Raw genomic sequence first — 23294 nt, 5'->3', positions numbered from 1 at the left:
TGTGTGTGTGTGTGTGTGTGTGTGTGTGTGTGTGTGTGTGTGTGTGTGTGTAGATTTTCTCTGTGGTACAGCTGGAGGTCGACTCCCCAGTGCTCTGCCTTCTCTCAGCGAATATAAAACCTTTCTCAGTCAGGCATTATCGAGCAAACCGTGAGTCAGACAACAACACGTGAGCAAAGCCGGGATGGAAGGGTGACGAATACAATTCAATAACACAGAAGATGGGTTTTAGGTGATGGATTAAAGAAAACACCGGGCCTTTTTTCCTATATCGTACACTTAACGCTCTTCATAGAGAGGTTTTGAAGAATTATAATGGGCATGACCTACCAAAATCATCATATTAATCTATGTAGGCAGCTGTCCTTTAAAAGAAACTTAATATACAACACATCATATTTGGCAAAAAAAAAAATCCTGGCCAAGAATGTTTTAAATATATGCAAAATACAAAAGTAAAGCTTAATTTTTAATTTAGTTTTAACCTTCATATATCGACATAAATTTGAACATTTATTTCAGGGGCAAGCACAATTTAAAGGAACAGTATGTAAGAAATTGATATCAATTAATCATAAAATGGCCGTGATATGTCACTAGACATTAAGAAATCATTTTCATTTCAAATACTTATATCACTGACAACAGTGGTTCGGCCAGGATTTTGTCATTTAAAAAGAGTTGCAGCCCATAACTGATTTTTATGTTGTCATGTTGTGTATTGGCCACCAGTTGTGACTCGAGATTGCAGTACCAGTTTTGACCACAATCCTACATACTGTTCCTTTAATTTAATGTAATTTTTCAATCCATACAGCAAAAAATATATTTTTCCAAACCAAAATATATTTTAAATATACACTAAAGAAAAATATATCTAAGAAAATATATTTTTTTATATATTTGGATTTAACCTTTTGTTTGTAAAATCAACCAAGTTTTTCTTCCAATGTGATGTGAATATATTTCCTTGGATTGAAATACATGGAGGGCTAAATATTTTTAATTATAAAAATATTTCAAAATATACAAAAAATTGCCCAGAAAAATAGAATATATTTTTTGGCAATTTTTTGTATATTTTGAAATATATCCAAAATTATATTTGACAATATATTTTTTCCCATATGGGTTAAAAGACTTTGATTTTAGCAAGCTGCATAAGCTAACAAATCAATATTATTAAAGGGGACATTTCACAAGATTTTTTAAGATGTCAAATAAATCTCTGGTGTCCCCAGAGTACGTATGTGGAGTTCTAGCTCAAAATATCATATAAACTTATTATAGCATGTTAAAATTGCCACTTTGTAGGTGTGAGCAAAAATGTGCCAATTTTGGGTGTGTCCTTTAAAATGCAAATGAGTTGATCTCTTCACTAAATGACAGTGGCGTGGTTGGATAGTGCAGATTAAGGGGCGGTATTATCCTCTTCTGACATCACAAGGGGAGCCAAATTTCAATTACCTATTTTTTTACATGCTTGCAGAGAATGATTTACCAAAACTAAGTTAATGGGTTGATCTTTTTCACAGTTTCTAGGTTGATAGAAGCACAAGGGACCCAATTATAGCACTTAAACATGGAAAAAGTCTGATTTTCATGATATGTCTACTTTAAAAAAAAGTGTTCTACCCAATATTGATTTTTGCTATTCTTTTAAATTACATTTAACTGTTATTGTCTTACAGAATAGCAGCGTAATGAATGCATTTATATTAATAGCAATTTACTTGTAAATTTCTAGTAATTCAAGTAAAAATAAAAGTCACCAGACAGGTTGTTGTGTTAATATACCAAGAAAGTCTACATCCAAAATATAAAACTGGGCAAAACTATGCACAAGGCAGAGGTTTCCTTACAATTCAGCCAAAAGCTTAAACTAATAAAAGAGGAATTTTTAATATATTTTATTCATCATAATAACCGCAGGCCCTCTAAATTGTCTTGACACTAGCAGAATACTATAAGCAAAATAAAATGATGAAAAATCAAAGTAGCCTAAATTGCTCCAGGTCTGGACCTCTAGGAAAGTCGCATCCCTATCAGAAGCTTTTGAGATCATAGTCAATGTAATGCCCTTGCCTGGGGTGAATGTTAACATTTGTATTGCTTAAGGGAGTGGCTATGGTGAACACAGCATGCTCGTCTCTCCGAGCACGTATGCAGGCATGTCTTGGGACAGAGGGGGCAGATATGTCGCTCAGGTTGAAGGTCAGCTTACATCAACTGATATCAGAAGCCCACAGCTGTAAGAAACAACTTGGGGCACACAGCGACGTGACCCTCCGTTCCTACCCACACCAAAAATATTTCTGCACTCCATTACCCTCCCAAAGGCACTGGGCTTTACGACAACAGCACAGAAACACGACAGCATCCCAAACCATGCCATGAACCGTACCACAAATTGGACAGAAATATCAGAAAAAAGCTCCACACCTGGGAGATGTCCATCACGGAGTCACAGCTCAGGGGTCGCGCAGAAGTCAAGTCATTGAAGCCCAGCAAGGTGGATATGATACCGTTCTGATCGATACGACGGATCATGGTGCCGTCTACGAAGAAGATCACGTCATACTTGTCCACAGTGATGCCTGTATAAGACACAGGTGCAGGGAATTAATTTCTACTGAATGACTATATGATCTTATGTGGATGAAGTTTAAAAATAATCCGGTGGCAATAACCTGCAATAAACATGCATGACAATATTTAATAATAATATCTTACATGGAAATCAAAGGAATTGCTAACAGAAAATAAAGACTGATTTTGTGTGCATTGTGACATTATTTACATTACAAATTTATATCTCCCTTACAAATGTTCATTAATGATAATCCCTTACATGTTAAAGGATTAGTCCATTTTCTTAAAAAAAATCCAGATAATCCAGTCTTTCTTTGTTTAGTCGAGAAGAAATTATGTTGTTTGAGGAAAACATTCCAGGATTTTCTAATTTTAATGGACTTTAATGGACCCCAACACGTAACAGTTTAAAATTGCAGTTTCAACGGAGTTTCAAAGCGATCCCAAACGAGGCATAAGGGTCTTATCTAGCGAAACGATTGTCATTTTTGACAAGAAAAATAAAAAATATGTAGTTTTAAACCACAACTTCTCGTCTATCTACAGTCCTGTGACGCGCCAGCGCAACCTCACATAATACGTCATCACGTCAAGTACGCCCCAGTTTTTACAAGTGTGGAGAAAGAGGACCATTCCGTTGTTGTATGTGGAATGATACTAATTAATGTCTTTGTGTCAGTTTATTGTTTAAAATGGTCCGCAAATGTGCGTTTCATATATGTAACACGTGACCTTTCGACGTCACTACGCAATTTAAGTGAGGTCGCGCTGGCGCATCACAGGACCGGAGACGAGAAGTTTGGGTTTAAAAGTGCATATTTTTAATTTTTCTTGTCAAAAATGAAAATTGTTTCGCTAGATAAGACCCTTATGCCTCGTTTGGGATCTTTTAGAGTCCTTTGAAACTGCAATTTTAAACCGCATTAAAACTGTTATGTGTTGGGGTCCATTAAAGTCCACCAAAATGAGAAAAATCCCGGAACACCTCCCCAAAAAACATAACTTCTTCTCGACCGAACAAAAAAAGACATCAACATTCCGGATGACATGCTGGTGAGTAAATTATCTGGATTTTTTTTTAAGAAAATGGACTGATCCTTTAATGCGGTAAATAAATAAATAGGCTAAATAAAAATAAATAAATAATTTTTTTTTACCAATTGTTGGGTTAAATATAAACATTTTCTAAGTTAATTTAACCTAACCTAACAGCTGAATGTGTCCCTTTTTTGACCCAAAGCTGGATTGACAGTAAATACAGTCTTTTTGTGCTGTCTGTAATTTATGCTACTGTAAAAAAATCACCATTGAAATTTACGGATTTGCAAAAAATAAAAAAAACTGGACACATTAACTGTCATGAACATGTTACAGTGCCATAATTAGCTCAAAAATAAACTTGTTTAATGAAGAAAATAATAAAAAAGTAAAAAGTCACCTAAACATTAAGATTTATCTACATTTATAAAGGTTTATAAAACCAATAATTCAAACTTGCATTGTATAAATACAGTTGCAAAATCTATTGACAGCCGAAAGGACGAAAAATGTTTAAATGCTCAACAGGACGTCAAAAGACTCATAAAATATCCATGTGACAAATGTATTATTTATTTTCTAGAAACAACCAAGGATGGAGATCCTGGGAAAAAGGGTGGTACGGATGTACAGCTGTTCTCAAGCTATTTAGAAGCATGTGAATCATTTCAATTGCGTCCCAGATGACAAAAATGAAACATGTGACTTTGCATGAGTCATCTTTCAAATAGAAACTGCAATGGTAACCACCGTCTTCTGTCGCAAACGCTTCTTTACTTTATTATTCGCCTATGTAATGCCATTATAGTACTGCTTTGATGATAAAAGAATAATGCATTGGCTGCATACCTGACAGGTATACATGTGCTGCATGCGCATTCTCTCTATTACAATCTACAACATTGACAAGTGTATAAAAACCACATCGCACAGCGGTGGTCTGCTATCAATTTCATGTTGCAAGCAGAAAGAATGATTTTCTGTGGTTTTGAGGCTACCTCTGAATTTAGATCCCTTTGGCTTGCATCAATAAAAAACTATGTAGGTAAACAGAATCAAAATTGCTTATATGAAATATGTGCAATAAGTGTTTTTTCCTGAAATGCCACACAAAAATGTCACTATCACCTGACAGATATCACTGATGTAGGTGTTTTCGAGATATCACACCTGTTTCAGTGACAGTCCTAGACTATGTGTACTGCAAAAATAAAGAGTCAGGTGTTTTTACACCCACGTTGAAAACAAGCCAATCACATTTTACATTTTATGCATTTGACATATACTTTAATCTAAAGCAATACAAAGTGAAGTTATACATTTTATCATTGCTTACACAATGCTTTACCAAATAAACTAGTACACAGTGTTTAGTTTAAGGGACTTCACTGAAATCTTAACAGTGTTCTGTTTATGAAAAAGCAAAAGGGTCCAGACTTACCTCTCGGGTTGGTTAGTGTGGCCTCCACGGCTTTACCTCCGTCGCCGCAGCGCGTCTCATCATACGGCAAACACTGATCTCCTGTGCCCGCCACTAGCTCGAGGTTCTTTGCCACATCCTTCACCGTATTCAGAGACTTCACCTTAAAGACCTTCCTGCTGCTGGTATCTGACAGGTACAGTGCCCCCGAAACAGGGCTGGTAGCCAGGTAATATTTGTGCGCAGGACTATTGCTAAAAATGGCAGAAGAATAACAGTCGTCAATGGCTGCATTATGTGAAGTATTCTCTGTGTGTGTCTTTGAATAATCTGTACAATATGTGGAGAAATGCAGTTACTTAATAACCTCACACAAACGTTGTATATTTAATTAGGTAATATGGTACGAGAGGCTGTGATGTATCGTAAATGCAGTCATGGCTAACGGGTGATATTAGGCATAAGTGTCTGCATTATTCAATTCACAATATAGCATGACCTCAAATGAATTGGTTTTAAAACACCTAATATATAAACACATTTTAGGCACACATATTTTCAATTAAACGATCACTTTAATAAGCTAACACATTAAGTGCCATACTTCATTTATAAGATACAATCACTCAGTATATTAGTCAGTCTCTATGTGTGTTTCACTGTTATACAAAGTGTAAATCGGTGCATGAAAAGCTTGGTTGCTCTTAAATCCCATTGAGAGATGAATCAAACTGAAAAAAAACCTGACAATCCTCCTGTCAAAGCTAAAAACATCCTCTCCATTATTTTTCCAACGTATGCATTTACCCTTAAACATAGAAACACATGAGGAGCTCAGATACAAAAGCCACTCAATGCCACCTCCGATAAAATGTGAGATAATTATATTCACCGAATGGTCTCGGCACATATTATAATACGTTGATTAAATATTTTTGTTTCAAATCTGCTTAATCCAGGCCTCAGGTCATTCAGAAATAACGGTTTGTTGGCAGAATCCAATAAATGCACAACGATTTTTTCTGCAAAGTCCTATATGTGCACGGATTAATAATTGTACGAACGACTGCGGTTACCCGATTAAAGGAGATTTACCGAATATATTTGAATATTGAACAGATTTTTTTGCCTTTTTCAGAAAGGACATTTACTGGAGACGTTTGCATGTACTTAGAGGGTTTTGCAGCAAACACAGTCAAATTTGTTAAATATCAGTGAATTGACTAAAATGACATTAGTGAAAATAAGGCATTTCAATTTCTGAAATGAAGTGAAATTACCGAACTTAAACATAATAGTCTGCTCATTTAAATAAATAAATAAATATATATATATATATATATATATATATATATATATATATATATATATATATATATAAATATAGATATAGATATAAATAGAAATAGAAATAAATAGAAATAGAAATAAATAAATAAATAGAAATATATTTTTGACCCAAGCTGGGTTGACAGTAGATACAGTTTTTTTTTTTGCTGTCTGTAATTAAATACGTGAAACTATCGTGTGCGCACATTAAAACAATCGCGTGCGCACGTGAAAGTTTCCCGTTGAGCACGAAAAACGCAAAATAAAAAAAAATCTGCACATGAAAGTTTCACGTGAGCACATATAACTAAACTTTAGATTTTTTTACTCCAATGTCACCTTAGGGGCTCGGTACGGTAATGACAACTTATAAAAATCATTAACTGTCATAAACATATTACAGTGCCATAATTAGCACAAAAATAAACTTATTTAATAAAAAAATGTTAAAAGCAAAATATCACCTAAACATTAAGATTTATCTACCATTATAAAGGTTTATGAAACCATAAACTACATTGTGTAAATACAGCTGCAAAGTCTAGTGACAGCCGAAGGGACAACATTTTTTACATGCTCAATAGGAAGCCAAAAGACTAATAAAATACCCATGTGACAAATGTATTATTTATGTTCAAGAAACAACCAAGGATGGGGATCCTGCATAAAAGAGTATGCATGTACAGCTGTTCTCGAGCCATTTAAGAGCATGTGAATCATTTCAATTGCGTCCCAAATGACAAAAATGAAACATGTGACTTATCTTTCAAATAGAAACTGCAATGGTAATCACTCTCTTCTATCGCAAATGCTTTACTTTACTATTCGCCTTGGTAAACTTGTCAGAAAACATGTCAGAGGCACTTAGAGGGTTTTGCATGTGAAATCTTTAGATGTAGTTTTGTGAAGTCGTCTCAGTGTTTGATGTGCTGCCAGTGTGCGAGGTGTGTCGCCAAATCCCTGAGGGGGAACTTCAATTTGGAGATGAATGTGGTCCAGAGCCGTTATCTAAACCCATTACGTATTCCTGGAGCAAAAATGGCCCACAGGCTGAAAAACAGGCCATTACACGGCAAAGCCGGATGGTTAAAGTTATCCCTCACAACCACACGGGTGGAACTCGACGTGGCTCCAATCAGGCTGTAGAGTCTCGACGGTGGGGAAAAACTCTAATCTGGAGGCGACGTACTGAGTATGTTTTCTATACGGTAATCAGATTCCAAGAAATAGGAAAAGGATAAGCGCCTGGGAATGCAATTGGAACAGTACTGCTTTCGAGTTGATTCGCAATGTGCTCTAATTGCAGCTGTGTTGATGACTAGATCTGTGGTCAAAGACTACTTGTTGTGAAAAGCGCCTGATTTGTAGCAACAGCACAGGTTACTGCTACTTCAGTTTGTGCAATTTCTTGTTCAGATGAAGTGTACTAGAAAACATGGACATTTATGGGCGCTTTTCAATTGTGTGGTACAACACGGCTCGTTACCATGCAGCCGGGCTTAGCTTTGGGCTTACTTTGGCTCGTTTTGCATTTGCATTGGAGTTTAGTGCCGCTTTAGAGTGGGTGGGATTATAGACTTATCGTTATAGACTGCCATGACATCATTGCTAAAAGGGAGTTTGGGAACTAGTACAAAAAAGCACAGATGACGACATCACTTGCTCAATGGCGCATACGGGTAAAGTAATCTTGCATTTACAGTAGCAATGACACCAGTAGTGACTATGCTTTATGACCCATCAGTGAACTGCAGTTTACACGTCACGATTTAGTATCAGTACGGCTCGCTTGTAACCTACATTGAGGTGGTAATAAAAAAGTATTGTGTACTAGGTACTTACCACAGTGGAAATCCCTTCAAAAGTAAGCAGTGGCTGCACTAGGCCATACTATCTAATAGAAAAACGCAGATTTTGCTTTAATGAGTGAGAAATGTAGCAGAATTAGGGTGAAAGTTGTGAAGCTCATGTTAAATTCAAGTCTGTTTTAAAGGGCAATCGGTACTTTTTATTCCACATGAGAAATAGCCACGAAATGCTTTCTAAAATGGTGCCTTGATAGAGCAGTTTATTCTGTTCAAATAAAAGGTCACAGCAAGAGAACCAAAACACTAAAAGCAAAGCATTTTTGTAAAATGTACCACTCTACAGGGCTATTTTATTACTCCGCAGACAACTATCCGAAACAAATGTTGTCAAATACTATCATTACTAACCCCAGATTTTTCTTGGGATCACCATTTAAAACCTAACAAAGTGAGAAAGGTCACAGCAAAAGAACAAAAACCTTAAGTGAAGAGCATTTTTCGTATAAAGTGTCACACTAACTACGGCCGAGCTTTAACAGCGACAAGCCATGACAAATGCTATGATATAGGCCTACTATTACCAAATACCATCATTACTGACACCCAGCTTGTCTTTGGAACAGCATTTTAAACCTTATAAAGTGAGAAAGGTCACAGCAAATAAACTAAATCCTTAAGTGAAGTGCATTATTTTGTTTTTATAAAGTGACCATACCAAAGCTATGCCGGTAACAATGACTAGCCACAACAAATGCTTCTGCCAAAAACCATCATTGCTGACACCTAGCCTGTCTTAGAGCAAGAAAGTGAAAGAAGGGCACAACAAAAGAACAAAAACCTTAAGTGAAGAGCATTTTTCGTATAAAGTGTCACTACAACTATAGCAGAACGCTAACAGCGACTAGCCTCAACAACATACTACTGCCAAGTATACCATCATTACTGACACGCTTCTTGTCTTGGGAACATTAAACCATAAAACCTAAATTAAGAGAAAACTCTTCCCTGCCAATGGCGAGTTTTTCCGACAATCCGTATTTCCACTATTATCCACCAGGTGGCGCTCTTACCTGAGTTATAAAACCCAGAAGTATTCCTTTTGGGAAGTGTTTTCCAATCATGGGGTCTTATTTATAAAGCGTGCGTAAGCACAAAACGGGGCTGGAAACGTGCATACGCCAGTTTCCACGCAAAGGTTGTGATCTATACAAAAAATCTTAAAGGGAAAATGGGCTCGCAGGGTGGGATCTGAGGATTATTAATGTACGCACACTTGCAGGTGATCTTTGAATTATAAAGGGAACATTGCTTTGTTTTATAAGTCTTAATATTTTTTGCCGTATGCCATTTTTTGGCTTTTGTGCATAAGAATCCGATGCAGTTTTATAAATGAGACCCCTGGTCCTCAAGTACCCACTCCTAGAAAGTTTTAGATGTCTCCTTATTTAAAACACCTAACTTAACTCATCAGCCTCCTTCCAGAATGGTTCCAACATGTCTCTCTAACAAGCTGATGAGTTAAATCGGGTGTTTTAAATTAGGAGACATCTAATACTTCTGGGAGGGGGTACCTGAGGACCAGGATTGGGAAACAGGACCAGGATAGGACAAACAGTTCAAACTCCATGTATGTTTTGATTATCGCTCTAAATAATCAAAATGCAATTATCTCAATGTATCTCGAATTTTGGTATTTTTGATGTTAGCAGTTTGCTAACAATGACTAGCCATGGCATATCCCATGACATACTTCTACCAAAAACCATTATTACTGACACCCAACTTGTCTTAGGAAAACAGCATTAAGAACCTAACAAAGTGAGAAAGGTCACAGGAAGAAAACACATTCTTTGTTTAAAATGTCACTCTACAGCGAGGGCTACACTCTATAGCAAAGGTCCCCAACTACCGGGTCGCGACCCAGTACCGGGCTATAGACAAGCTGCCACCGGGTCGGGTCGTCCTGAAAAAAAAATTGTGTTTGCCCTTTAAGAGCCGCCTTCCGATAACCTCGATCATTTCCACTTTTGTACCGGGCCGCTCTCTGCGATCCCACAGGATTGCTGTCATTAGAGTTTAGGCATACTTCAAAATTGCCATTAATTATTAAGATTTATACTACGGGTCCGTTGAATGCTTGAGCCTGATTGGCTGTTGAACGTTCTGAGGTGTGCAATTATTATCTGGGAAACACACGGCGAACGTAGTTCCAGGCAGCTCTCTTGACCGCATTACACTTCTATATCACTTCGCATAGTTAACTATAATAACGGACTAACAAAAACAACATGACAGACGATTTTCCGAGGCAGTAACAACACTGTTTAGAGACGCACAAAGGTAGCATCATTCCCACAATCTCTCTCTCTCGCTCGCCCTCTCTCTCTCTCTCTCTTTCTTTCTTTCTTTCTCTCTCTGTGTGTCTCTGTCTCTGTCGCTCTCTTTCTAATAACTTCATTAATAACTGCATTAGAATGCTATCAACGGCTCAAGCCTCCATTACCAGCTTTAAAATGACGTTTTGGAACAAGCAAAAGAGCTGTTGGATGAGATGCGGAAGAAATAGTCCTACTCCCAATAGTGATTTAAGTACAAATAACAGACAAATCCCTTTTAAAAATATCATGTGATCGATGTCTTGAGGTGTGGTAACCGTAGTATAAGCGGAATAATTGACTCCGGGCCGTTGAATTACTGAAAAATAATTCACACCCCGCTTCACATTGTGGCCACATCACCAACCTCGGGTGTGCATTATTTTTCTAATAATTCAACGGCCCGTCGTCAATTATTTTTTACTTAATGGGCAGGCGAACTTGTGAAAATAATGAAAGATAAAGCAATCCACCAAAATACGGATCTACACTTCTACTAAAATAAAGCCGTTATTAATTTTCCTTTGATTAGTTCTTTGATCTTTACTTCCGTTTAAATCTTTATACATTACGCAAAGGAGGATTTTCAGCACTAACAGCCACTAAAAATAAGTGATGGAGCAATAAAGCAGGTATGATCCCCCCTCCCCGATCCGCAAGAAAAATGTTCAGGCTAAAACCGGTCCGCGGTATAAAAAAGGTTGGGGAGCCCTGCTCTAAAGTACTCAAAAGATGACAACAGATGCTAGGACAGACTTCTGCCAAATACCATCATTATTAACACCCAACCTGTCTTTGGACCAGCATTCAAAAGCCATTAAACAAACCCTGAAATCCAGTGCCAAATCCCAGTGCCCTGTCACAAGCGCATGGAAAAGAATAGTGCCAGGTCTGTCAGCTTCAATCCATTATTCAGTCCGACACCTGACCTCTAGAAGATCAGATGGCACTGGTTGACCCAAGGGCTGGCACTTCACTATGTGGCCGCTGAATGTGATGACTGATGTCCTCGTTTTGGAAAGAAACGATTCGTCAAATAAAATCTCGATCACAGTTCACAAGTATCTACGAGGGATCGTGACGCTTCAGGTGGATGTTTGTTTAATCCCGGCGTTGTTGGTGTTACGGTTCAATGTTTTATTGGAGGTACGTAGTGTCGAGAACACCCTGACCTTCATAGAGTCCATCTATATTCACAGACTACAGCTGCTCCAGGGAAGATAATTGGATTTTGCAGCATGTTGCTGTGACGATGGAGGTGAGCGACTCTTGTGGAAGGAGGTCAGCGGTTATGGCAGAGAGATCATGGTTTAGCTTTACTCTCTCTATACTCGGCTCGCGAACACATACACAAACACCCCAGATTTGCTTTTACGCAAGAATTGATGACTTTTCTTTTCTGGTTGCGAATATGACTTGAGGCTTTCTGCAGCTGTTTATACAAGCCTATGATTTTAAAATGAATTATGGCGCCGCGTGTTACGGCTAGTCATCTAGCTTGTATACCCCAAAGCTGAAGTTATACAATGAAAAGAACAACAGAAACCTGGTTAAAGACCAACAGGACAAAACGGCTACTACAAATACACAGTATACAGCAAATCATGAAGCGGCCCTTGGGAAGACTTGGATGCTAAAAGAGGATTTCAGATTTGAGTTGATAGTGTAATCCGAAGATAAACTTAGCTGTAAAATCAATAAGATTGGTCACATGTGCACCCATCTATGATTTATATTTGTCAATGGATACATCATCATAATCATGAGATAAGGAGCATCAATATTAAACATGGTTATATTTTCAGCGAATCACAAAGAATGGGTCTGGGTTTTTCACAAACTGGGTCACATCTGTCAGGAGGCATTGAATCCAAATTTTGCTTAAAGGTCAAGGTCTCTTTTGTGTATGTGCCTTAAGCATGCGTTGCCTATATGAAGCTTGCCACAATTCCATGTATGGACACATTTAATTGTCACACCACCTGTTTGCTGACCAAGCTAACCACGGTAAACTCGACCTGAGGACACAGGGTTCAACCGAAAGCTCATTACGAACGTCAGGGCGTTTTTGAAGCCCGTAGGTGTCCCGGGTTTACCTAACCTCTCTCCAAGAACCCAGTCACAATCTGTCAGTCATACCGGAGCATCACACCGCCGCTGCCTGTCAAAACCCACAGCTGGTTATGCCACGCACTCTGTATTAAGGGTTCACGGCACCACGGGGAGGATGTGTGTTATATTTGAAAGCTTAGATCGAAGTTTGATGACTGGCGCTTTTTCCTCGATGCCACGCTGCCATTTGTCAAATCAAACATGTTAACGAACTGTGTATTTAGATCCGACGGCGCTTTGAATGTGTAATTTGTCATCCGGCGAAATATCACGCTGGATTGTGGGTAATGCAGCGCGGGGATTTTCGAACGGGGAGGGGTGAGTAATTATATTCTTTCAGAAAGCCGCGTCCCCTGAGGGCGAGAAATATTTAAAATGCTGAAACCGGGCTTATGCTTAGCTCGTAACTGCTTTTCCATCTTCCTGTCTGACGTTTTAAATTATGTGCCCTGACTGAGGCTCTCTTCTACGTACACGTAATTCGTTAAACGCTTTTTTCTACAGTGGTAGCCCACTTTCAGAGGTTACCCATGCATCAAAACAGTCTCAGTTCATCCACGGCACTATTTCAAAGCCCAGTCGCAGCACTGCCCGTTTAATTTGGTGTTTTAATGCACTCGCTGGCAGCTTTTATATGATAAACACCCGTGTTCCTCGGTTCACGGGCATCTATGAAAACAACAACTTTACATCAAAAAGCCTCCTCCGAGGAATACAGCGTACTGTTGATATACATTCAATGTATAGGTGTAAAAACAGTGACTCTTTAGAAGATCTCTTACCTATGCCTGAAATCTTTATTTCTGTATTATGCGAAAGCATGGAGAGAAGAAAGAAAGTAGGAAACAAGAGGGTTAGCAGAGTTAGTATTTAATACATGCAATTATGTACATTGTCAGAGAAAATGGTTAAAAATATGTACCCCAGCTGTCACTAGGGCAGTACCCTTTAAAAGGACACTCCATTTAAAAAAAAAAATACTAATTTTCCAGCTCCCCTAGAGTTTTGGAATCCATTCAGCCGATCTCCAGGTCTGGCGCTACCACTTTTAGCATAGCTTAGCATAATCCATTGAATCTGATTAGACCATTAGCATTGCACTAAAAAATAAGTTATTTTCGATATTTTTCCTATTTAAAACTTGACTTTTCTGTAGCGTGTACTAAGATCGACAGAAAATTAAAAGTTGAGGTTTTCTAGGTAGATATGTCTAGGAACTATACTCTCATTCTGGCGTAATAATCAAGGACTTTGCTGTCATAACATTGCTGCAGGAGGTGCAATGATATTACGCCAGAATGAAAGTATAGTCCTAGCCATATCTGCCTAGAAAATCGCAACTTTTAATTTCCATCAGTCTTAGCACAAAATGTCACTACAGAAGAGTCAAGTTTTAAATAGGAAAAATATCCAAACTCTAGTTATTTTTGTAGCGCAATGCTAATGGTCTAATCAGATTCAATAGATTATGCTAAGCTATGCTAAAAGTGCTAGCGCCAGATCAGCTGAATGGATTCAAAAATGGTAAAACTCAAATATTTAACTCCGGGGAGCTGGAAAATGAGCATATTTTCCAAAAAAGTGGAATGTCCCTTTAAAATGGTCCTAATATGTACCATTAGGTGCAGGTACCTTTAAGTACATACATAAAAATATGAACTCTTTAGGTCCTAAGCTGTACTTTTTGAAGGGGTACCGCCCCAGTGTCAGCTGGGGTACATATTTGACAATTTTTTCTGACAGTGTATGAAAAAAAATGCTGTAAAGTGATCAAAAAAGAAGATAGTGAAGAAATTTAAAGCGTATTTGTTACAAAAGAGATTTTTTGCACACTGATAACATCAATGGTCCTCAACTGGTGCATCACAAACCAAAAAAACCCAAAGGCTTTGCGCCCTATGAAGATTATGGCTGCGTCCAAAAACTCTAAATTGCTGCCTTCTGAGGAAGCTTTCCAAAGCAGGAAGGCATCAAGGCATGTCCGAATTCTATGTTTGGTTTACTTCCTGTCTCCTGAGATACCTATGCGTGGACGTACATTAAGAATGTGATTGGTCGAGCCCGGTCGAGTTCGAAAAAATAAAATGGCGGCCAAGGACGCGTCTGGACCACCAATTTAGTGTAAATAAAGGTAGATTTTCACTTTTTACGCCTTTTAATTGCATTTCTAGCAGAAATTAGTATTGTAGTTTTCAAATATGTGATTAGTTATCACAAAGGCGCTCTCTGTTTAAATTTCAAACACGCTGCCTTTGAAGTGTGTCCACAAGTCTTTCTCTGAGCTGCCTTCATGCCCCCGAAGTCATTTCCTCATGAGGCAGCGAGGCAACAAGTCACTGCCTTGAGTTTTCGGACGCAGCGTATGTGTCATTTTTTTGGTGCAGATAAGGTAAACACCCAGACTGACAAGACTGCATGACATCCACTCATTCTGGAAAACTGCACAATAAAAAAAACCCCGACTACATTTCATAAAAGATAGCATGGTCTGCGATGCACTACAATGCATTTTGTCTAGTTAATTATTGACTAATTATTTATAAATTATTATTATATAAATAAATACATAAATTATTATTATAATTAATAATAATACATTTTAATGTGTGCCTTTAAATTGACAGTTCACTATTTTCTAAATTAGTATAAGTTTCTTGCTTCTGCTGAACACAAAAGAATAATAATAAGAATATTTCCTTTGTGTTCAACAGAAGAAAGAAACTCATGAGGGTAAGTGAATAATGACTGATAATAAGTATTCATTTTTTGGGGTGAACTATCCCTTTCAAGACTAATCAATCTCAGTGCTGTGTTTGTCAACACTTTGTGTCTAATGTAAAAATGATGATGTCCTAAATGTCTCAGAGATGTATAGCTATGTGTGTTTATTGAGTTAGAAGGGAAATTGGGTGAAATTATAGAGATATCTGCCAAGACAATCTGACTTCATCCGTACCTCTTGGTGCTTGGCAACAGCAGATATAAAAGGCCAGTTATATCAAGTACTGCAGTTATATTTTTCGGTGCAAAGAAACTTTTTATTACGTGGTTATAAGTTAGTATATCTATGCAGAATGTCATACCTGAGCTCTAAGACACTTGTGACATTTCCCGTTGTGAAAATTCGACGAACGTAGTTGAAATCCCCCACGTAAAGACTGCCGTCGGATCCGCAGGCTAAGGCTACGGGTGCGAGCAGCTTATTTCCGTCAGCCAGCCCGTTACAGCTCGGACAGGAGATACTGCGTCTCCTCCCGTTACCCATGATGCTTCCGATGACTGGGGGCTGCTGGGAGATGAAGATGTTTTCGCCGTTGCCCTTGTGCAGGATACCTATGAGACAAAGTGAGAAATATTCAAAAGTGCTTAGTGCTACTTGGGTGTTATAGAATTAGCATCATGCTAACTGTTTTGGAATCAGCTATGTGCGTTAGCAAAGTCCCTTTATTACACTCCTTACACTTGGCGGCAATATTTGAAATACAGCCAAAGTCCTGTCTACTTAAAAGGGCGAAGTCTGATATTGAATTGCTTGCTAAAATCACAATTACAGTATTAAGCTTGTCATCTGCACAATCTTGTTTAGTCTTTGGCAGTAGTCATGTTCCTCAAGCACTGTTTTTGGATGCTGCCCATTAACATTTGAGGTTTACTAAAGTCCTATAGGCTACTACATATGATTTGAATCAGACTCAGCGTTCAATGTTACAGCGAGGTTGTTTGTCTGCACAACACAGCTTGTCAAATTTAAACTCGCCTGAAATAGGAATTAAAGTGATTTTTTGTTGACATTACTCTATTTCCTATAATTAAACCAAACTCAATTATTTGCAGTAAATCAATCAAGAAGATTTTAAAGCCAATTCAATTCAGCTCAAATTAAGTTCATTAGACGGTCGCACAGCAAAGTGGTGACTGCCAGCGCTCACGAAAGGATTTTTTTAAATAACCAACAGAGCGAAGATGTGTTAAACTCAATCGTATTTACATTTATTACAATAAAATAAAATAAAATTTTCTTTCCCGCAGAAACCAGCAAAGTGAAGGTCCACAGCCACCGCAGGAAAGACATCCTGCTCTTATTATCACTAACAGAGTCAATCTGAATCTCCATTGCACGCTTCAATGAACCTCCAGCTCTCCACCTCGATGAACAGCTCGCCGCAAATTCCATTTGAAAGTGGCAGTGAGTGGAAGAGTCTGTGAAACTCAATTTTTAGTAATTTTCAATCCACACTGTTTTCTCCCCGAGCACCTGTTGAACCATGCAGTATTCTGAGAGATGCTAAATAACATTTGCAGTGCCGACTGGCTAGAAAAGCAGATGTTTTATTGGAGTTTTAGTTTATAATGCACTGATTTTTACAGCTTGTAAAGCCTGTCAATCAAAATAATGCATTCCTGACCTTTTGGTAATACGTTAAAATAATGTCTCATTTAATAACATCAGCTAATGCATTATTCAACGAACAAACTGTGCATTTATTAATCTCTGTTAATTTTAGTTCATAGAAATGGAACTGTTTATTGTTCATTTAAGTTCAATGCACACTAATGCTTACAGATTAGGGATGCGCGGGTCAGTGTGTTTTTTCAAACTGCCGGTCCCGCTTTTATGAAATATTTGGCCCATCCCAGCCCGCCACGCACCATTGTATCTGTTTTTACAACTGCCCACCTAAAAGTGCTTGGAAACAGCCATTAGATTACACTGCCCTGTAAACTGGCAACAACATACAGTACGCTTATGAACCATAGAAACCAGCATGGTCATATTAATATAGAGATAGGATAATGATAATAAACATTTTTAACATTTACAAAGCTGTATCTATTCACAAATTCCCGACCTTAATTTCTCCCGCACCTCGTCTTTCATCTTTTATTTCTTCGTTTGTTTTGATGTTGTGGCTGGCAGTGCGAGCTACTTTGCGCTTTCATGACCAAATATTTAATAGGCTATAGGGAATTGCACGTCAACATGTTTTTTTATTTTGTTTTTAATGACCCCCCTCCGCAAATAAAGTGCCTTTTCTTTACTCGCCCAACCCGACCCGTGAATCACTATTATAGATACTACATTGATTTAATGTATTAGTAATGTATTCGAAATTATTATTGGAAAAAAATAGATTTAAAAATAAAAATAAATAATAGGATTATAAGTCCATGGTCTGTTGGAATTCTTGATTCTGATTGGCTGAAATGTCTGCAATAAAATCCTTTAATGCACAGATAAGTCCAGTCAGTTTGATGCGCTAACCTTTAAAATTAGTAACCATAGTAAATCAGTGATGGTTACACGACTAGTATTGCTCTTTGCAACGCGATATATAACAGAATGGGTAAAAATGACAGCTATTTTAAGATTACAGTTCGATTTTTATCACACAGATCTGAAAACTATAAATCAGACATGGGCAGACGTAAGATAGAGCGATAAGATTACATTTATTTAAATTATTATTATTTATGTTAATTATTGTCTCTTTGCGTCATGCATTTAAAATGCTTTAAAGGGGATATTTCACAAGACTTTTTCAAAATGTAAAATAAATCTTTGGTGTCCCCAGAGTATGTATGTGACGTTTTAGCTCAAAATATCATACAGATAATTTATTATAGCATGTTAAAATTGCCACTTTGTAGGTGTGAGCAACAATGTGCCGTTTTTGGGTGTGTTCCTTTAAATGCAAATGAGCTGATCTCTGCACTAAATGGCAGTGCCGTGGTTGGATAGTGCAGATTAAGGGTCGGTATTATCCCCTTCTGACATCAGAGGGGGAGCCAAATTTCAATTACCTATTTGTTCAGATGCTTGCAGTGAATGGTTTATCAAAACTAAGTTACTGGGTTGATCTTTTTTACATTTACTAGGTTGATAAAAGCAATGGGGACCCAATTATAGCACTTAAACATGGAAAAAGTCAGATTTTCATGATATGTCCTCTTTAATGCATGGCAAGCTATTGATTATCCCTTACAAAAATGTTGTAGAAGTATTGTACATTGTTAGTTTATTTAGTTAACAATTTTACAACATTAAAGTATAGTAAAGTGTTACCAACCATTTTACACCAGGGGCAAAACAAAAAGCTTGATGTTATGTAACACTTTAGTGGTCTCCAACCTTTTTGTAAACAAGGGCTACCACAATGGATAAAACAGGCTAATCTGGAGGGCAACTTTTTTATATAATCTATTTGAAACGTTTTACTTGTTGATTTTATTTTACTTGTTGATTTGTTTTATTGTTTAAAATACATTAAAGAAGCCAAGCTATAAAAAATATGTAATAAATAAATATTAAAATTGAGGGTATTATTAGAATGTGCTTTGGCAGGCAACTCACAGACTCCGTGCGGGCAACCTGGACACCATGTTGGAGACCACTACTTTAGGTACACATTACCGTGGCTTAACATTGTATTACAGCCTTGAGGTAATTCACTTTCAACCTATTTTTACAGAGCATAGCAACCTGATCAAAACTCTGCGTCGTGGGCAGTATGAATATATTTTGGCGCTTAAAACCCATCCCTTTCGTAATAAATTTGCATCAGTGTGGCGGTTCTTGGGAAGCAGACAAAGATTTTTGAGCAAGCTGTCTTCATGCTGACAGCTCTGACCTCTCACGACAGATCCAACTGCCACCTGCGCTCCTAATACTCCCGCTACAGGTACGGCTCATTTACTGAGATGAGTGCGGCGCTACGTCGACGTGAACCGACCCTGACAGAAACCCAACTTAGCAGTTTGCGCACTCTGCTGTTAGGTCCAATTCAGCAGCAATAAGAAAATTGACCCGCCTCACCCCAATAAGGCCCCGTCAAACAGATAACGTCCGCTCCCAATCCAAATGTCAAGCTGTATTAAAGTTCAGCCTTCAAGTTTTTTACAGGCATGCAGTGAACATTAATGAATGTCTCCACTGCAGGATAAAATGGACAGATCGAATTGTTAGCGGGTAATTGAGTGAGTGTGTTTGTCAGCGAGCATAGATTTCTTTCATGTTGCTTTGTGTGCCCGCTTACCACTCTGAATGTTCAGTGCGTGATGTTTGTCCAGGCTCCAGCCACCCAGATTGGACGCCGTGGTCTCGTATCCCTGCAGGACGGCCGTCCGCTTCTCCCAAAGGATAAGATCTGGGCAGGACTCATACTCGAAACCCACTGACACTAGCGGGAGCAAAGAAAAAACTAGTTTTAACTTGTTTGAAAGCACTGCCCCGTTCAGCAACACTGTGTTTGGGGTGCAACACGCCACAATTGATGTTTAATATATTGTTGTGCCAAGCAGTATTTAGGACAAATGAGATTTCACTGTGGGAGGGGCGATCCAGCATGACATTACAGCATTGCATCGTGCAATTTTACTTAAATTATTTTAGTGGCAAAGGGTCCACTCACCAAAAGCTTCTGATAGGCCGTATACTTTTTGGCTGTAGACGTCTGCCTTGTCCCAGACAAAGTCATAGGAGAGATTTGGTGCTGCTGAGAACCATTTCCTAAAGAGCCTTCCTTCAACAGCCACCATGAGATGAACCTTCATCAGACTGAAGGGGATGGTTGAATGTGTCAGGGTGATACGCAGAAGAGATTTATACCCCGCTGTCCGGCTGCTCAGGTACCCCAGACGCATGTCTGTACCCGGGATTTGCACCTCTTCTTGGAGAGTCTGCAGAGAGATTGAAGTTCTTATAGTAAAAAAAAATGAGAATGAGCAAACAGTAACAAATCTTCTCATTTTATGGTAAATGTATCCCACTGTGAAATGTTTGCATTATTTAACATCTTTATTATATAAATAACAGAGAATGAATTAATTTCTCATCACAACATTACAGTGTTTGTAGAAAAGAAATTATAATTTATTTAAATGTATATTATTACTTTAAATTAAAAAGCCTATTTCAATAATAATTTTTGCAGGATCGTTTCTCTAAAATATAAATAAAAAAATACTATCTAGATCAGAGGTCTCCAACCTTTTATTGTGCAAGGGCTACCACAATGGATAAAACAATCTGGATGGCTGCTTTTTGATATTTATCTACTCAATTTTTTTTTTTTTTTTAGTTTATTTTACTTGTTGATTTGTTTTATGTGTATTGCATATGTTATATGCAATAAATAAATATTAAAATTGAGGGTATTATTAGAATGTGATTTGGCGGGCAACTCACAGACTGGAGACCACTGAACAAGAAACAAGATAAGGTTCATAGTCATTATTCCTATTTATTAATATGAATAGAAAAGTAGTACAGCAAATACTACCATAATGTGTAAATACAGGAATTAGCATTTTCAATATTATTGTATACTTTTATATGGTTTACAAGTATTTGATGGGCTCTATGCAAAATATAAACCTGGATTTTTTAAAGTCTTTGTAAAATCTGATATGAAATGTCTTCTCAGTTTGTGACATCACAGAAGAATGCATACACGCCAAAGGTGGGTTCAACGTTTTGCGCGAGTATATTACATACAAAGTCAATGCAAAGACGCGATCAGACGCGTCCTCGCGCAGGGCAATGCGAATGACGCGATATGGGCGGCGGGTTTGCCGCAAAACGCGCGCTATTCGCCTCAAACGCGTCTTCGCCCAAGTTGAAAATATTCAACTCGAGAGAAAAATTTGCATGACACGAAGTTAAATCCCGCGAGTAACGCGATCCCCCAGGTTTGGTGTGTACGTAGCATTACTGTATGTTCACACCAGAAGCAAGTTCAACGATTTGCGCGAGTAGATTACATACAAAGTCAATGCAAAGACTCAATCACATGCATCCTCGCGTGGGGCGATGCGAATGATGTGATATGGGCGGCACGTTTGCCGCGAAAACACACGCTGTTCGCCTCAAACGCATCTTCGCACAAGTCGAAAATACTCAACTCGAGCGAAAAATTCGCTTAACACGAAGTTAAATCCCGCGAGTCATCTACACTCTAGAGCGAGTAACACAATGCATTTGATGTGTACGTAGCATTAGGGGTATTTCACATAGTGATGGTCGTTTTCGAAGCACTGCTTCATGAGGCTTCGAAACATTTACTAATCTTTTGTTTCGAATCAATGGTTCGGAGCTTGTTTCAAACTGGCCCAAGTCACGTGATTTTAGCAAACGAGGCTTCATTACGTCATAACTGTTTCGAAACGTTTCGAAAATCGGATGGTTTACCACTAGGGGGAGTTGATCACATGACCAGTGTGTCTAATATGTTTAGGTGAACTCGGGTCAGTTTTATTATAAAAGTTCATAAAACATTTATCCTTCTGACTAATAACACTGCCATTTTGTCTACTTTTTGTTAATAGACAGATTTAATGACAAAAATGTGCATAATTAAAAGGGTAGTTAGTTTTAATGATTTGTTTGCCCTAAATAAAACTAAAAACACATAATAGACTTTTAACTATGTCTTAATTAAGTTAAATAATTATTTTAACATATTTTAATACAAATCTTGCTATTGTTTTGTTAAAAAAAGTGTAAAATTTTTGGACATATCTGCTTTTACACTATTTTGACCAGCAGGGGTCGCCAGCGTGTGTGGTGTTTCGAACTGCTTCGAAAAACTGAATCAATTTTCGAAGCAATTGGTTCAATTGATTCGAAGCTTCGAAAAGCTTCATTTCTCCCATCACTAATGTCACATATCGTGTCTTCTGCGTGCTCAAGTTCGTTATTTCAAATGTAGGCACGCGGTATGCGGGCTCATAATGGAAGCGATGCGACACGCTTGTTTTTTCCAGGCCTGTCAAGAACCTATGTGCCTAGCGTTTTTTTTACTCGTTTTTAGGCGGTTTTGTGAACAGCCCCTTATCCACCAAGCCAAATATGAATGATTAAAAAAGGGCAAATAAATCAAATAAGTTATTAAAATCCTGGAAAAACAGACAGGATTCTCTGTTCTCAAATGCTGGGGGCGTGTCCGCTGTCTGTGCTGAAACCACACCCACCCATGGGAAAGCTGCCGTCTCTCTCTTTCAAATACAGCTACAACCCAAATGGATGCCCGCGATTATGTTAGGGGCAGGGCCATGCTTGGTGGATCCAGTGCATCATCTAGCCACCGTTATATCCCCACCCCAAATAATCCTTAACACAGGAAAAACTGTCTCCAAAATTCAGTCCTACATTGTTCACATTCTTTGCAATGAGTTTCAGCAATACATTTGTGATGTCTTTAGACATAATTCCCTGAAATGCCTTTACACAGACTAAACTTTTTCATTGATTTGGGAAAGAAATATGATCCACATATTTCATAATCATATTCTGAACACTTAATTGTGTGTTGACCTTACGTGAGCATTACAAATTACACACCTGTGTTTTCTATCAGTAAGTCGAAGGTTTCTCATTGCATGCGACAGAGCTCTCATTGACTCTCAGTATCGGCTCAATCTAACAGTCGAGCACAGAGCTGACCAATAAACACGGCAATCATTTCGGCATCAATGAGTCCTTCGCTGATTAGAAAGCCTTAATTGATGATTCCGTTTGTAAACTTTGTGTGCACGCGTGTGGATGCATGTGTAAGTGGGCGAAAATAACTTTGGGATCTGGGATGGGACAAATCTGTGCCGATAATAATAGCCCAGACAGCA

General features: G+C 38.1%; 1 protein-coding gene across 11 annotated transcripts in view; it reads right to left on the bottom strand.

Moving 5' to 3' along the window:
• tenm4 (teneurin transmembrane protein 4) overlaps positions 1-23294 on the bottom strand; it is a 287452-nt gene that overhangs the window by 40530 nt on the left and 223628 nt on the right. For 8 of the 11 annotated variants that reach the window (XM_055195967.2, XM_055195958.2, XM_055195959.2 and 5 more), the window contains 6 exons: positions 20084-20351; positions 19709-19852; positions 15758-16007; positions 13457-13477; positions 5072-5304; positions 2443-2597 (listed from right to left, as the gene is read on the bottom strand). In XM_055195967.2, coding sequence (XP_055051942.1) covers positions 2443-2597; positions 5072-5304; positions 13457-13477; positions 15758-16007; positions 19709-19852; positions 20084-20351 — 1071 coding nt within the window. The remainder of the gene's footprint in view (positions 1-2442; positions 2598-5071; positions 5305-13456; positions 13478-15757; positions 16008-19708; positions 19853-20083; positions 20352-23294) is intronic. The other 3 variants (XM_055195960.2, XM_055195963.2, XM_055195970.2) reach the window with 1 other exon arrangement.

The sequence above is a fragment of the Misgurnus anguillicaudatus genome, chromosome 24, assembly GCF_027580225.2.
Source record: "Misgurnus anguillicaudatus chromosome 24, ASM2758022v2, whole genome shotgun sequence".
Lineage (NCBI taxonomy): Eukaryota > Metazoa > Chordata > Actinopteri > Cypriniformes > Cobitidae > Misgurnus > Misgurnus anguillicaudatus.
The sequence above is the reverse complement of the archived record's forward strand: the minus strand, read 5'-3'. Positions and strand labels throughout refer to the sequence as shown.